Source organism: Babylonia areolata, chromosome 3 (assembly GCF_041734735.1).
Source record: "Babylonia areolata isolate BAREFJ2019XMU chromosome 3, ASM4173473v1, whole genome shotgun sequence".
NCBI lineage: Eukaryota > Metazoa > Mollusca > Gastropoda > Neogastropoda > Buccinidae > Babylonia > Babylonia areolata.
Window position 1 is genome coordinate 47,708,970 of NC_134878.1, and position 13,357 is coordinate 47,722,326.

At 42.2% G+C, this 13,357-nt stretch overlaps 1 protein-coding gene across 1 annotated transcript; it reads left to right on the forward strand.

Moving 5' to 3' along the window:
• Positions 1–498: 498 nt before the first annotated feature.
• LOC143280593 (uncharacterized) lies at positions 499–6,349 on the forward strand. Its single transcript, XM_076585304.1, has 4 exons — positions 499–561; positions 1,073–1,296; positions 2,523–2,586; positions 6,134–6,349. Exons 2-4 carry the CDS (start codon positions 1,128–1,130, stop codon positions 6,270–6,272), a joined length of 372 nt encoding a protein of 123 aa, XP_076441419.1. The 5' UTR covers positions 499–561; positions 1,073–1,127; the 3' UTR covers positions 6,273–6,349.
• The last annotated feature ends 7,008 nt before the right edge of the window (positions 6,350–13,357 follow it).

A 13,357-nucleotide genomic window follows, 5' to 3' on the forward strand; every position in this document is an offset into this window, starting at 1 on the left:
ATCTGTTTGGGTCACTTTTAATGTTATTTGCAATCAGTAGACATCTCTTTTTCCTTGGTAGCCTTTCGTAATGCCCTCTTAACCTGATTCCGACGCACGTGCGTAAGCATTATAATTTTCAGTCGTCCTGTACTTCTTATACCATCTGAAAGTCTTTCTTTTCAATCTTTTCCAAAACAGAAAGTGGATCAAAAAGCAACTGATGTGTTTCCCACTCTTCTCCTGGTTTCCTCTCAGTCACTTTCAACTAAGTCATGTCCAAAACAAACAGAATGAAAAAAACAAAGTGTGCGATTTTCATTTTGACAGTGAAAGGAAACGCAAGCCATCAAATTTCTTTTCACTGGCACTGACTGGAGTGCACTGTCACAGACCGGGCTACCGTGCGACTGATATTGATCAATGCACGTGCGTTTCGTGCCTAATTTTGTGAGCTGCACTCTCAAATACCGTGCCGTGGCACTTGTTTTCAAAGCCAGTGTTTCGGACTCCATAACTCACACCGTTCCGGAAGGGGAAAACAAGCAACAAAGGAGTGGACGATCGTTAATGAGTCTATAAGTAAGTGTTTATTTTGTGTATCCGGCGCCGGCCGGCACTGAGTTTCAAACTGAATTTTTGCGTTCTCTTTCACTATAGCCCAGGTTTTCTTTCGGTTATAATAATGAAGCTTGTCAGTCAGTGGTGAACGTATGTGAAATTTCATGTACGCGTTCTATGCATGGCAGCTCTCGACCGGACTGAGTCAGTCGTGCTGGAACTTGAAATCGGCGGGACCTTTCTCCGCTGGGTGAAACTCAGTTCAGGAACTTGAAAACTGGGGGGACGAGAGGCGCCAAACTATGATTTTTTTTCCGCAGTTTGAAATCTTTCCTTGTCTTCAGAACGTTCTGTACACACTGACGCACACTCACGCACGCACTCACGGCACACACGCACTACACACGCAACAGTCACTCCCACATCCCCGCGAGCCTGAGAGACAGACAGACAGACAGACACTGAGACAGACAGAAACTGAGAGACAGATTACATGCTGCTTGACAAAAAGTTCTGTCACTCACGTCCTCAGTCAGTTCAAAGTACGCTGACGATCTCCTTCCGGCGCTGCACCGCATTCAGTAGTGATGGACGAGGCCATGGAAGTGGACAACCGACCGCCGGGGTCCATCTGTGCAAATGACTACATCAAGTTCATCAGCAGCGACGACCATGAGCTCATCATCCACAAAAAGTTCTGCCGACACTCCCAGGTTATCCAGAACATGATCGACGTTCCAGAACCATATAAACCCGGTATGTCTTGCTGTGCTATGATATATTATGTCACGTATTACGATCCGGAAAGCCGGACTGTCCTAAAACCCTCTTAGCTGAGAGAGTATACATCTAACGTGGGCAAAACACTCAGTGACTCTTCACTCAAATTCTAGCCCAGATAGTCGGGACAGTAGTCAGTTACCTGTTCTGCGGATGGTCATAGTCGAACACAACTGTCATGCAAATACACTGATGGGTATTATATAAGTTGTATGGCATTGTTGTATTCTACTGCATTGTATAGTGCCGTATTTTATTCAGTACATTGTAGGCCTGTTGCATTATATCGTGTCGTATCGTACTAGTATTACTCTTTATCACCGAAATTTCTCGTGTCATCTTCGTCGGGCTGCTCTCCCCGAATGGCAGCGCCCCGTCCCCCTTCCCCACTCCTTCCCCCCTTAAGTCAGTGCTTACTGTTGCACTGAGTCTTTCAGTTCTTTCAGTTCAGTTTCACTCAAAGCTCAGTGTACATACTGATAAAAGAAACTGATGAAGCTACAACAGATCTGCCAGTTTGAAATAAACATAGATAAATGAATAAATGAGTAAGGAGGTAGATAAGCACAAAAAAAAGTTGTAAGTAAGTAAAAAAAAAAAATGAATATCAAATAAAACAAATTTTGTTTTTAAAAGGGATGCCTGACAGTTGCGTAGTAGGTCAAATCTAAACCCGACGCACCGGCTGATCAGGGCAATGCATCGAGAAGGTAGCCTACAACGATACGCGATGAACTGAACGGAAAAAGCTTGTTCAAATGGAAAACTGTCCAGACAATCGATCGATAATTATCTGTGGATTATCATTTATTACCTTTTTTTTTCTTTTCTTTTCTTTTTTTAAGGGTAGAACAGTGTACGTGGTGATCTCATTCCGACATAAACTTTGATGATGTTGTTTAGCCGATCTGCTGCAGTTGTTTTATTCATGTCAGTGCACTCAGTTCCCCACTGAAGAATAGGGCCATGCTCACACACACACACACACACACACACACACAGAAGGAGAGATGGGCTGGGATGGGGGAATAAAACTATATAGTACAACTTACATGTTCATCAAATAACAAGGTTTGTTTGTGCCGGCGTACAGCGCATTTACCTGTTATATTATTATAGTATTATCACTACAATTGTATATTATCATTATTTAATTTATTATTATTTCTATCATTTTATTTCTTTTTACTCGCCGGCCATAGACGGACAAAGGGAGACGCCAAGCAGGTCGGATAAGCCGGAAGAACTGAAATGCAAAACGTTTTCGTGAGTAGCATCCCTTCCTTTACTTATTACCACCTTGCTGTTTTTGTCCTCTCCTACACCTTCCTGTATTTATATCTTCATGCTGTTTTTATGTCTTCTTCTTCTTCTTGTTCTTCATGCTCTTATTTATTTCGTTCTTGTTGTCATTGTTCTTCTTCTTAGTAGTAGTAGTATCATAGTTGTCATTTTTATGTGATTATTTCAAGTGGTGCAGTTTGCTTTTGTCCAAGGTTTGATAAATAATTGTTGTTGTTTTTTTAAATGTTTCATTGGTATTATTTCTGGATTTGAACATTCCATGTGCATGGACGTACTCGAGCTCTGGCTGAGATAAGGCGCGCTCGTTGAGAGAGAGAGAGAGAGAGAGACTGGGGGGGGGGGGGCGAGGGGGTGGTCGTGGGGGGGGAGGGGGGAGAGAGCCGGCGAGGGACACCCAGTGGAGCGGGAGCTGAGAGAGCGAGAGACAAGAAATTTCTTTATTTCGCAGATAATAGATAAGCACCAGTGTGCTTTTTACATCCAGTCCCCGCCATGAACAGTGTCTACACGACACAATACTACTAAAACATCTCTCTCTCTCTTATATATATATATATATATATATATATATATATATATATCGTTGCATATGTATTGTATCATATCAAATAACATACTACTGCAAATATGAATACACTATTATAGGCTACTACCGGCAGAGATACACATGGCAATGATGGGAGAAAATGTTCTTTACCAAAGTAAACCTGATTATACAGGTAAATGAAATAAAATATAAGGATAAAATCACTGTCGCAGGTGGACGAGGGAGAGAGAGAGAGAGAGAGAGAGGGGAGGGGGTGGCGGGGGGCGGGGGAGGGGGGCGGGGGGAGTGGGGGGAGAAATTGCATTGTTTGAAAACTAGCGCACAGACAGCCTCATATCACACAGAACAGTCGTTGTCGTCGGCCTCCTTCCGTCTCGAGAGACGATGGCTGCACCAGAAATGTAGTCACTGCCGGGCATTGCACTTCCTGCTGTGGCTGTGTAGACCGATGCTGGAGTGGCAGTCTCTACTGCATGTGGGACAGATATAGGTAGATGCTGCTTGGTTTACGGAATTTGACTTACGTGTGGCTCTTTTTCTCCTCAGCGAGTCAATGCAGCTTCTCTCTGCTTGTTTCACCCCTCTCTGAATGGCAGATTTCCAGGGTCTAGCTGAGTCCACAAGGCTTTCTCATGACGGCACATCAATACCTATACTTTTCAGGCCCCGTTTGCAAGCGTCATTGAGTCTTAGTCGGGAGGCGGCGGCCTTGGGGCCAAGATCCCTCTGATAGTTCGCCGTACAGCAGATCTTTAGGGATGCGGCCTTCATCGACTGCAGGAAAAATGCCGTGAGCAAAATCAACCACTCTACCTTGCCTTCATTGACCTGACATATAGAACAGTAGGTTAAGGTAATTTGAACGAAAGTGGGATGCATTGTACCAATCGAATTAAGACATAACACACACACACACACACACACACACACACACACACACACACACACACACACACACGCACGCGCGCGCGCGCGCGCGCATGTATACCTACATGCATATTGCGGGAGAGAGAAAGAGAGAGAGAGGCACACAGACAGGCGACCGAAAAAAACAGGAGGTACGGGAAATGGGTTTTTTTGTTGTTGTTGTTTTTTTGTAGGTGGGAGGGGGTTCTTAAGCAACCGTACAAAGGTAGTAACAACAATATCAACAAGATGAGCAATACATAAAATTATGGCATAAGGTGGGATAGATAGTGTTTTTTAAAATTTTTTTTAATGTGGTTGGGTAATGGTGGTGTTAATTTGTTCTGGGAGTGAGTTCCATAGGGTGGCTCCTGAGTAAGCCAAACTAGATTTACAGCAAATCTCTTCGTCGGATTGGCATATGGACTTTTTGGGGGTTATTAATGATTTAACAGAAAATTTGTTTATTAACACTGGTGGTGCATTTCCCGTCATAATCTTGTGCACTGTGATTCCTTTGTTGTACTCTAATCTGCGTATTAGTGGGGACATATTTGCTTTTTTCATAGTCTGAGTCTACAAGAGAAATCTTTAAGAACAGTTTGATCCCCCGTTTTTGAAGATTCAGTAATGGTATCAAGGTGTCCACAGTGGCGGAGTCTGTGTTTGACGCGTGATCTATTGTAGACTGACTGTGTGCTTGAAAAACATTTCCGTGAGTTGAGGTCTAGGAAATGTTTGATTTTGGATAGCTGATGGGTTGCACGGGGAATTTGTGTGAGAATTCCAAGTGAGGCTGTTGTCGATTGTGATTCCCAGAACTTTGTGATCGCTGACTTGTTCAATAGGTTCGCTTTTGAGTTGGACATTTGACTGAAGTATTTTGCCTCTGTTGTCTGGTTGTGATCAACATGCTTTTTTGTGTCTGTAGGTGGAGAAACATGTGGTAAAGTTCGGTCAGTTTCACGAGTTCATCAATACTTTCCTTTTGCAAGAGCGTCAATGTCAGTGTGAGATGTGAGGATCATGTGTTATATCATCCACAAAGAGTTCGCACACATTTGATATGGAGAAATAGGTTATATGTGTATATTCAGAATAGAAACGGGCCTAAAACAGACCCCTGAGGAATGCCATAATCATGTACTGTTAGTGCGGAGACTGATGTACCATTGTCATGCAGTGTGTGTGTGTGTGTGTGTGTGCGCGCGCGCGCGTGTGCGTGCGTGCGTGCGTGTTTCACAGTCCACGACGAATCCTTTGGCGGAAAGTCTGATTTGTCGATCAAAAGGAGACCATACCAAACAGGTCGCAGCCCGGGTTAACAATGACTGCGCCGTCCTATCTCCACCAGGATGGATGCGAAAAATATGCCACTGGGAGAAAACCACAGACTATCCGTAGAAATATCACCATCACATTCGCTACCTGGATCGTGAGAACACAGACAGGTGGAAAAATGTAACGAGGCATCAAAAACTGACTGACTGCGTGGTCGACGCTGACGCCCCGTGGGCGATGGGCCTTAGGCGATGGACTTTTGATCCAGTGTTCTCCAGTGAACGGGGTTCGAGGTCCCGTTTCGGCATGGTGTTGTGTCATTGGGAAAATTGGGCACTTTACTATCGTTTTCCTCACTCCACCCAGGTGTGAATGGCTACTTTGTGTGGGGAAGGCTTAACACACTCAGTACGGCCAGTCCTCTCTTCTCCTCTACACAGACCCCTCGGATGTCCAGTGGGTGTCTGAATGACCCAACCTTTAGCTTCCGTCGTCAGAATTGTGGTATTCTTTGTCAATATTCACCTTCAGTATAAGAGCCTTCCGCTTGCAATATTTTGATGATGATAATTGGGGTGAAACGTCGTCTCTTTCGCCGTTCGTATGGAGAGAGTTAACCTAAGGAAGCACAGGATTGGGCCCCATCCTCCAATGCTGTGAGCCTAAGAAACAACGGACATGAAATCACAGCCGAAAAAAAAAAAAAAACAAAAAAAAAAAAAGGCAATGGGACCTAGACAATCTAACCAAAGACGCTTATTGTTTGGGTTGCAGATCGTACGCATTGTGGATCATGTGCACCTTCCTGATGTTCAAGACGCGTTGCATCGACACGGGCAATGTCGGAGACATGCAGGTCACCGCGCAACACGCGTTAGCAGTGTTTGAGGTGGCCGATTATTTCCAAATTTGATTCTGGACAAGGCCCGCTCTGTTTGCCACCCCACCCGGGCCACACCCCTCCCGGGAACTGTGTGTGTGTGTGTGTGTGTGTGTTCATTCTGTCCATCAACCAGTGTTTTGGTTTTCCGATGGAGATGGACTAACATGGGACGCCTTGATCAGTAAGAGACCACCCTGTATGTTGTTCTTCACTGATAACGTGTAGCGTTCAGGTCTAAAAGTCTTGATTTTTGAAATGTTGACAGAAACTTCAGTGTAGTAATGATTGTCTGAAAATAATAAACGATGCGTATCTGAATGACTTGTGTAAACAGGGCATTGTCTTTACGCTTGTACGCGCTTTGTGTATCGTGTGCGTGCGCTTGCATTTGTGTATACGTGTGTGCGTAGATTAGTGTTTGTGGCCGAGACTGAGAGGAGGGGAAATGAGGAAGGGGGTTGTATGTGTGTAGGATGAATTGATTTCATCGATAACTGATTATCTGAGATATATTTCAACAATGTTTCCTATCCATTTTAGAATCCATAACACTTTCGTGTTCGGTCACCTACGCTGCAGTTATGATAAAATATTTTTAAAACGTTACACTTACAGGCCTGAAAGAAACGCCATCATAATCTACAAGAAAAAAAAAACTTAGCATAAAACAATGTAGATATTTTACAGAACAAAAAGGATTGCTTGTACTGATCGGCCCACGCACCCCCCCCCCCCCCCCCACACACACACCCTCTCTCTCTCTCTCTCTCTCTCTCTCTGTCAAACACACACACACACACACACCGGCACACTCACACACAGAATTTGAATAGTAATAATAAACGGATAAATAATCCAAGCAACAGTGACTAAAATTTAAGGTATACTGAAGTGCATACTCGATATTGGTCTGTCTGTTTCTCTCTCTCTCTCTCTCTCTCTCTCACACACACACATTATGTCTATATGATTTATTATGCATATCAGTGTACACACACACACACACACACACACACACACACACACACAAACACACACACATACATACACTTCTCTCTCTCTCTCTCTGTGACACTCACACACGCGCGGGCGCGCACTGATGCACGCACACAGAAACGGGTCACGGAAGAAATACCGAGATGTGGACCCATACTACAAACAGGTATGGACTGGAGTACCTCGTTTTATTACATGTGTTATGACGGATGATGTGAAGACATCGACAGCTGCAGGACAAAAAGCCGTCTGACCTGACCACAAGTTTTTTAAATTTTTATTTTATTTTATTTTATTTTATTATTATTTTTTTTTTGCATCCATGTTCGTGCACGCACGCAAGTTCTTGTCAAGGGAGACTAATGACTGGATTTCACTGGTAGTGTATGTGTCGCATAGCCGAGTTGCCTCTCTTCACTTCCACCATGGGCACCGGCAGGCAGAAGTGGTAATTGGGGGCACGGACGTATATCTTACAGTTAGTTACGTGGGTTTGGGGGCATACGTTCACTTTGTTGTTCAGGCCTTGGCGATTATGATTATATTGTCCCCTTCCAAATATAACTAGTAACAATAATTATGATCATTATTATATTTGTATAGCGCTGAATCTTGTGCACAGACAAATCAAGCGCTTTCGCACCAGTCATTCAAACGCATGCATAACTCTAAAACTGGAAAAAAAAAAAAAAAAAGACAAGGAAGAGGCAAGGAAGGGAGGCTATTAAGTTGGGGAAGAGGTGGGTTTAAAGGCCAGACTTGAAAGTGTCGTGAGGCTTCACTCGTTTTTGACTCACTTGTGTAAACAAAGTGAGTCTATGTTTTAACCCGGTGTTCGGGTGTGTGTGTGTGTGTGTGTGTGTGGTAAACTTTAACATTGACATTTTCTCTGCAAATACTTTGTCAGTTGACACCAAATTAGGCATAAAAATAGGAAAAATTCAGTTCTTTCCAGTCATCTTGTTTAAAACAATATTGCACCTCTGGGATGGGCACAAAAAAATAAAAAATGAAGCCTAATTATATGCAAACTGCATTTACTGTTATATTTATATTTTTTGTATTCTCTAAACTTGGCACTTTGATCTGATATTCTGACCCTACAACAAGAGCAGTCATTATTATCATTTTTTGTTCAAACAGGAACTTCTTTTGCTAAGCATGGAAGTTTTATTTATTTTGCAAACGTTTTGGTGCAGATAGTAAAAAAGGGAAATTACTCTGTAATTAATGCTAGGGGACTTAATTCGCTTTAAACTGATCTTTCTCATCTTAAACATTACATTTTGAAATTATACACAATACATAAAAAGCTTGGATTTTTTTTCAGTGTATCACAAGTGAGTCTTGAAGGCTTTGCCTCTCTTGTTTTTTTTTTTTTTTTTTTTTTTTTTTTATCAGTCGCGTTGCGCCTGTTTGTTCTCTCTTGATAGCCATAGACTGTCTTTGACGGTATGGATACTAAACAAAGTTGGCATACTGTCTTTGACGATATGGATACTAAACAAAGTTAGCATACTGTCTTTGACGACAATTATGGATACTAAACAAAGTTGGCATACTGTCTTTGACGGTATGGATACTAAACAAAGTTGGCATACTGTCTTTGGCGGCATGGATACTAAACCAAGTTGGCATACTGTCTTTGACGATATGGATACTAAACAAAGTTGGTATACTGTCTTTGACGGTATGGATACTAAACAAAGTTGGCATACTGTCTTTCAAGATATGGATGCTAAACAAAGTTGGTATACTGTCTTTGACGGTATGGATGGTAAACAAAGTTGGCATACTGTCTTTGACGATATGGATACTAAACAAAGTTGGCATAGTGTCTTTGACGGAATGGATACAAAACAAAGTTTGCATATTGTCTTTGACGATATGGATGCTAAACAAAGTTGGCATACTGTCTTTGACGTTACAGATACTAAACAAAGTTGGCACAGTGTCTTTGACGATATGGATACTAAACAAAGTTGGCATACTGTCTTTGACGATATGGATGCTAAACAAAGTTGGCATACTGTCTTTGGCAATATGGATGCTAAACAAAGTTGGCATAGTGTTTTTGACGATATGGATACTAAACAAAGTTGGCATAGTGTCTTTGACGATATGGATACTAAACAAAGTTGGCATAGTGTCTTTGACGATATGGATGCTAAACAAAGTTGACATACTGTCTTTGGCAATATGGATGCTAAACAAAGTTGGCATAGTGTTTTTGACGATATGGATACTAAACAAAGTTGGCATAGTGTCTTTGACGATATGGATGCTAAACAAAGTTGACATACTGTCTTTGACGATATGGATGCTAAACAAAGTTGACATACTGTCTTTCACGGCATGGATACTAAACAAGTTGGCATACTGTCTTTGACGGTATGGATACTAAACAAAGTTGGCATACTGTCTTTGGCAATATGGATGCTAAACAAAATTGGCACAGTGTTTTTGACGATATGGATACTAAACAAAGTTGGCATACCGTCTTTGACGGTATAGATACTAAACAAAGTTGGCATACTGTCTTTGACGATATGGATGCTAAACAAAGTTGGCATAGTGTCTTTGACGATATGGATGCTAAACAAAGTTGGCATAGTGTCTTTGACGATATGGATACTCGTCTTTGACGATATGGATACTACAAAGTTGGCACAGGTCTTTGACGATATGGATACTAAACAAAGTTGGCATATTGTCTTTGACGATATGGAAGCTAAACAAAGTTGGCATACTGTCTTTGGCAATATGGATGCTAAACAAAGTTGGCATATTGTTTTGACGATATGGATACTAAACAAAGTTGGCATAGTGTCTTTGACGATATGGATGCTAAACAAAGTTGGCATAGCGTCTTTGACGATATGGATGCTAAACAAAGTTGGCATATTTGTCTTTGACGATATGGATGCTAAACAAAGTTTGCATATTGTCTTTGACGATATGGATGCTAAACAAAGTTGGCCGGGCATATTGTCTTTGACGATATGGATGCTAAACAAAGTTGGCATACTGTCTTTGACGATATGGATGCTAAACAAAGTTGGCATATTATAACTGAGTGAGGTCTAATCTATTAAGGCTTTGTTTTCTTTTAGAAATATCTTTTTATCCATGTGGGTGAATGTTCTGCTGATAAGTCCAATCACGTGACTGGCGATATGTAGTACATTTTGTATGCACGTGGATCAAATAACTGCCAATATCATCAAATGACACAGTAATATTTCTTTCCTTTTTATACACGTGGATCAAATAACTGCCAATATCATCAAATGACACAGCAATATTTCTTTCCTTTTATTTATTTATTTTTTTTAAATTAGCAAGAATTCATTATGTGCGTTTGTGTGCGTGCGTGCGTGCGTGCGTGTGTGTGTGTGTGTGTGTGTGTGTGTGTGTGTGTGTGTGTGTGTGTGTGTGTGTGTTTTAGCTAGTGTGTGTTGCTTTGCATTCAGAGATGTTGAAATATAGTCCACGCACCTGTTCCCAGCAGTCTGTACACTCTTTTGGATTCTGCATTTGAGCTGCCTTCCTCAGCAAGACGATACACCATTGTGACAGGTGGGAGACAAAAGGTGGCATGCTCTTCTCTCGTGTCTTGTCCTGCCTTCCCAGTTGACAGGAGTGGAACATTGTTCGCCTGACCCCTGTCTTTACGAATTTGTAGGACATAGGAGGCATCGGTGCAGAATAGTTTATTCTATTCCCTCCCCTACCTCTTCCTTGTCTTCAGTTTCTTTCAGTTTTAGAGTTATGCATGCGTGTGAATGACTGGTGTGAAAGTGCTTAGATTTGTCTCTGCACAAGATTCAGCGCTATATAAATACCATTATTATTATTGTTGTTGTTATTATTTTAGGCGTTGAACTTCTGATTCTGTGTTCAACGGTCATCAGAATTCGAGGCCCATTTTCGGCATGGTGTTTATGTCCTTGGGGAAGGCACTTCAGTCCGGTTTTTCTCACTCCAACCAGATAATTTTGCCACATGATAACACTCTCGTTACCAAAGGTTCTTTTTCAGTGCGTCAATTGCGTGCTGCACACGGGACCTCGGTTTTTCGTCTCATCCGAATGACAAGTCGCTCAGTTTGATTTTCCAGTCAATCTTGGGAAGAAAGGGCGAGAGCGGGATTCGAACCCAGACCCTGACGGATTCTCTGTATTGGCAGACAGAGCGACAACCACCCTGCCACCTTCCTCCTTGTTCCCAGGTTCAAACTCTCCACAATCAGCCGCCTCTGTTTGTCTCTGAACCGTATCCTTGAAATGAGCTCTCCCTCTTTCGCCTCGTCGTTTCCCTGCACGCAGCTCTTTGAGGTCTGGCCTTTCCAGATCACTGACTCATCCGTTCTGCTGCCCCCTTTCTCGTGTGTAGTTTCTCAGGCATTCTGTCTTCATGTGTTCATAAGTGGTGGTGTTCATCCCTTTCTTTCAGAGCTGTGCATGCGCGTGAAAGCACTTTTATCTGTTTCTGCATAAGAGTTTGTGCTATACAGAGACTGATTATTAGCGTTATTTTCATGGTACTCACTGCAAAGGCAGAATATTCCAATTTTCGTCTCGATAAACATTTTTTAGAATACAAAAAAATATTGGATAATAGTATGGATGACAGGGATTTCTTGCTATTGTAAAATTCCATTTGCATGTTGACAGTTGATGATACAGGTTAATGAAAAGTGATTAAAACAAAGGAATATCAAAGCTGCATTTCATTTGGAGTAAATCAACTGTCTGGGTTGAGTATTCCAATATGTTAGCTTCATCTCAATTCCACGAGAAATCGTATACCATGATTTTGCCCTACTTGACTGGTTTTATTAACTCACTCAGTACGACCAGTCCTCTCTTCTCCTCTACACAGACCCCTCGGATGTTCAGTGGGTGTCTGAATGACCCAACCTTTAGCTTCCGTCGTCAGAATTGTGGTTTTCTTTGTCAACATTTACCTCTTCAGTATAAGTGCCTTCCGATTGCAATATTTTGATGATGGTAATTGGGGTGAAACGCTGTTAACGTCGTCTCTTTCACCGTTCGTATGGAGAGAGTTAAAAGTGATGACTATTGAAAATTATCGCAACTAATCAAGCCTTTCTTGCAGCCAGTATAGATGCGCGATATTGCCCACTGAAAAACTAAACAAGCCGCTTTTAAACCCGCTTCTTAAAGAATGAGATATTGACGGAATATATTATTTTTCCTATTGAAAAACGTCTGTACTGAAACGTACTTTGTGAAGATATATATATATATATATATATATGTGTGTGTGTGTGTGTGTGTGTGTGTGTGTGTGTGTGTGTGTGTGTGTGTGTTTTAACCGACCTTAAAAAAACTCTGTATTGAAACGCGGGTCTTCACGAGAAAAAAGAAATTAAGAAAAAAATATATTGTCGGAATCTATATTTCACCGGCTGTTAAATTGTCTACATTGAAACGCGCTCCATGAAAACAACACTGCACAGCAACAACAACAATAACAACAACAGCAGCAACAACAACAACAACAAAAGCAACAGCACGGGCAATAACAGCAGCAGCAACAACAACAATAACAGCAACAACAAAAACAAAAGCAACAAGAACTATAACAGCAGCAGCAGCAGCAGCAGCAACAACAACAACAAAAGCAACAACAACAAAACACGATCCGTCGACACCACCAACCACTTCGCTTAGTTCGCGCGTTGCTTAGCGCTTCCTAGCAGTTTGCGTTATGGAGAAGAAATCATGTACAAGGTGGATGAACAACAAATCCAGGAGGTTCCCCAAGAACGGTCGTCGCGGCCCGTTATGAACCTTTCGGCAGCTCACTGACATAATAATTATACACACAGCAGCAACTGCGGAAGCGTCGTCTTCATTTAACTGATGTGCGTGGTCAGTCGTGCAGGTACATAAGCTGACCGAGGGGGGGGGGGGGGGGGGGGGGGGGGGGGGGGGGAGGGAGAAAAAATTATGATGATGTTTCTGTGCTTTTTAAAGTTTTTATTTAGTTTTATTGTGTGTGTGTGTGTGTGTGTGTGTGTGTGTGTGTGTGTGTGTGTGTGTGTGTGACGTGTGTGTGTGTGACGTGTGTGTGTGTGTGTGTGTGTGTGT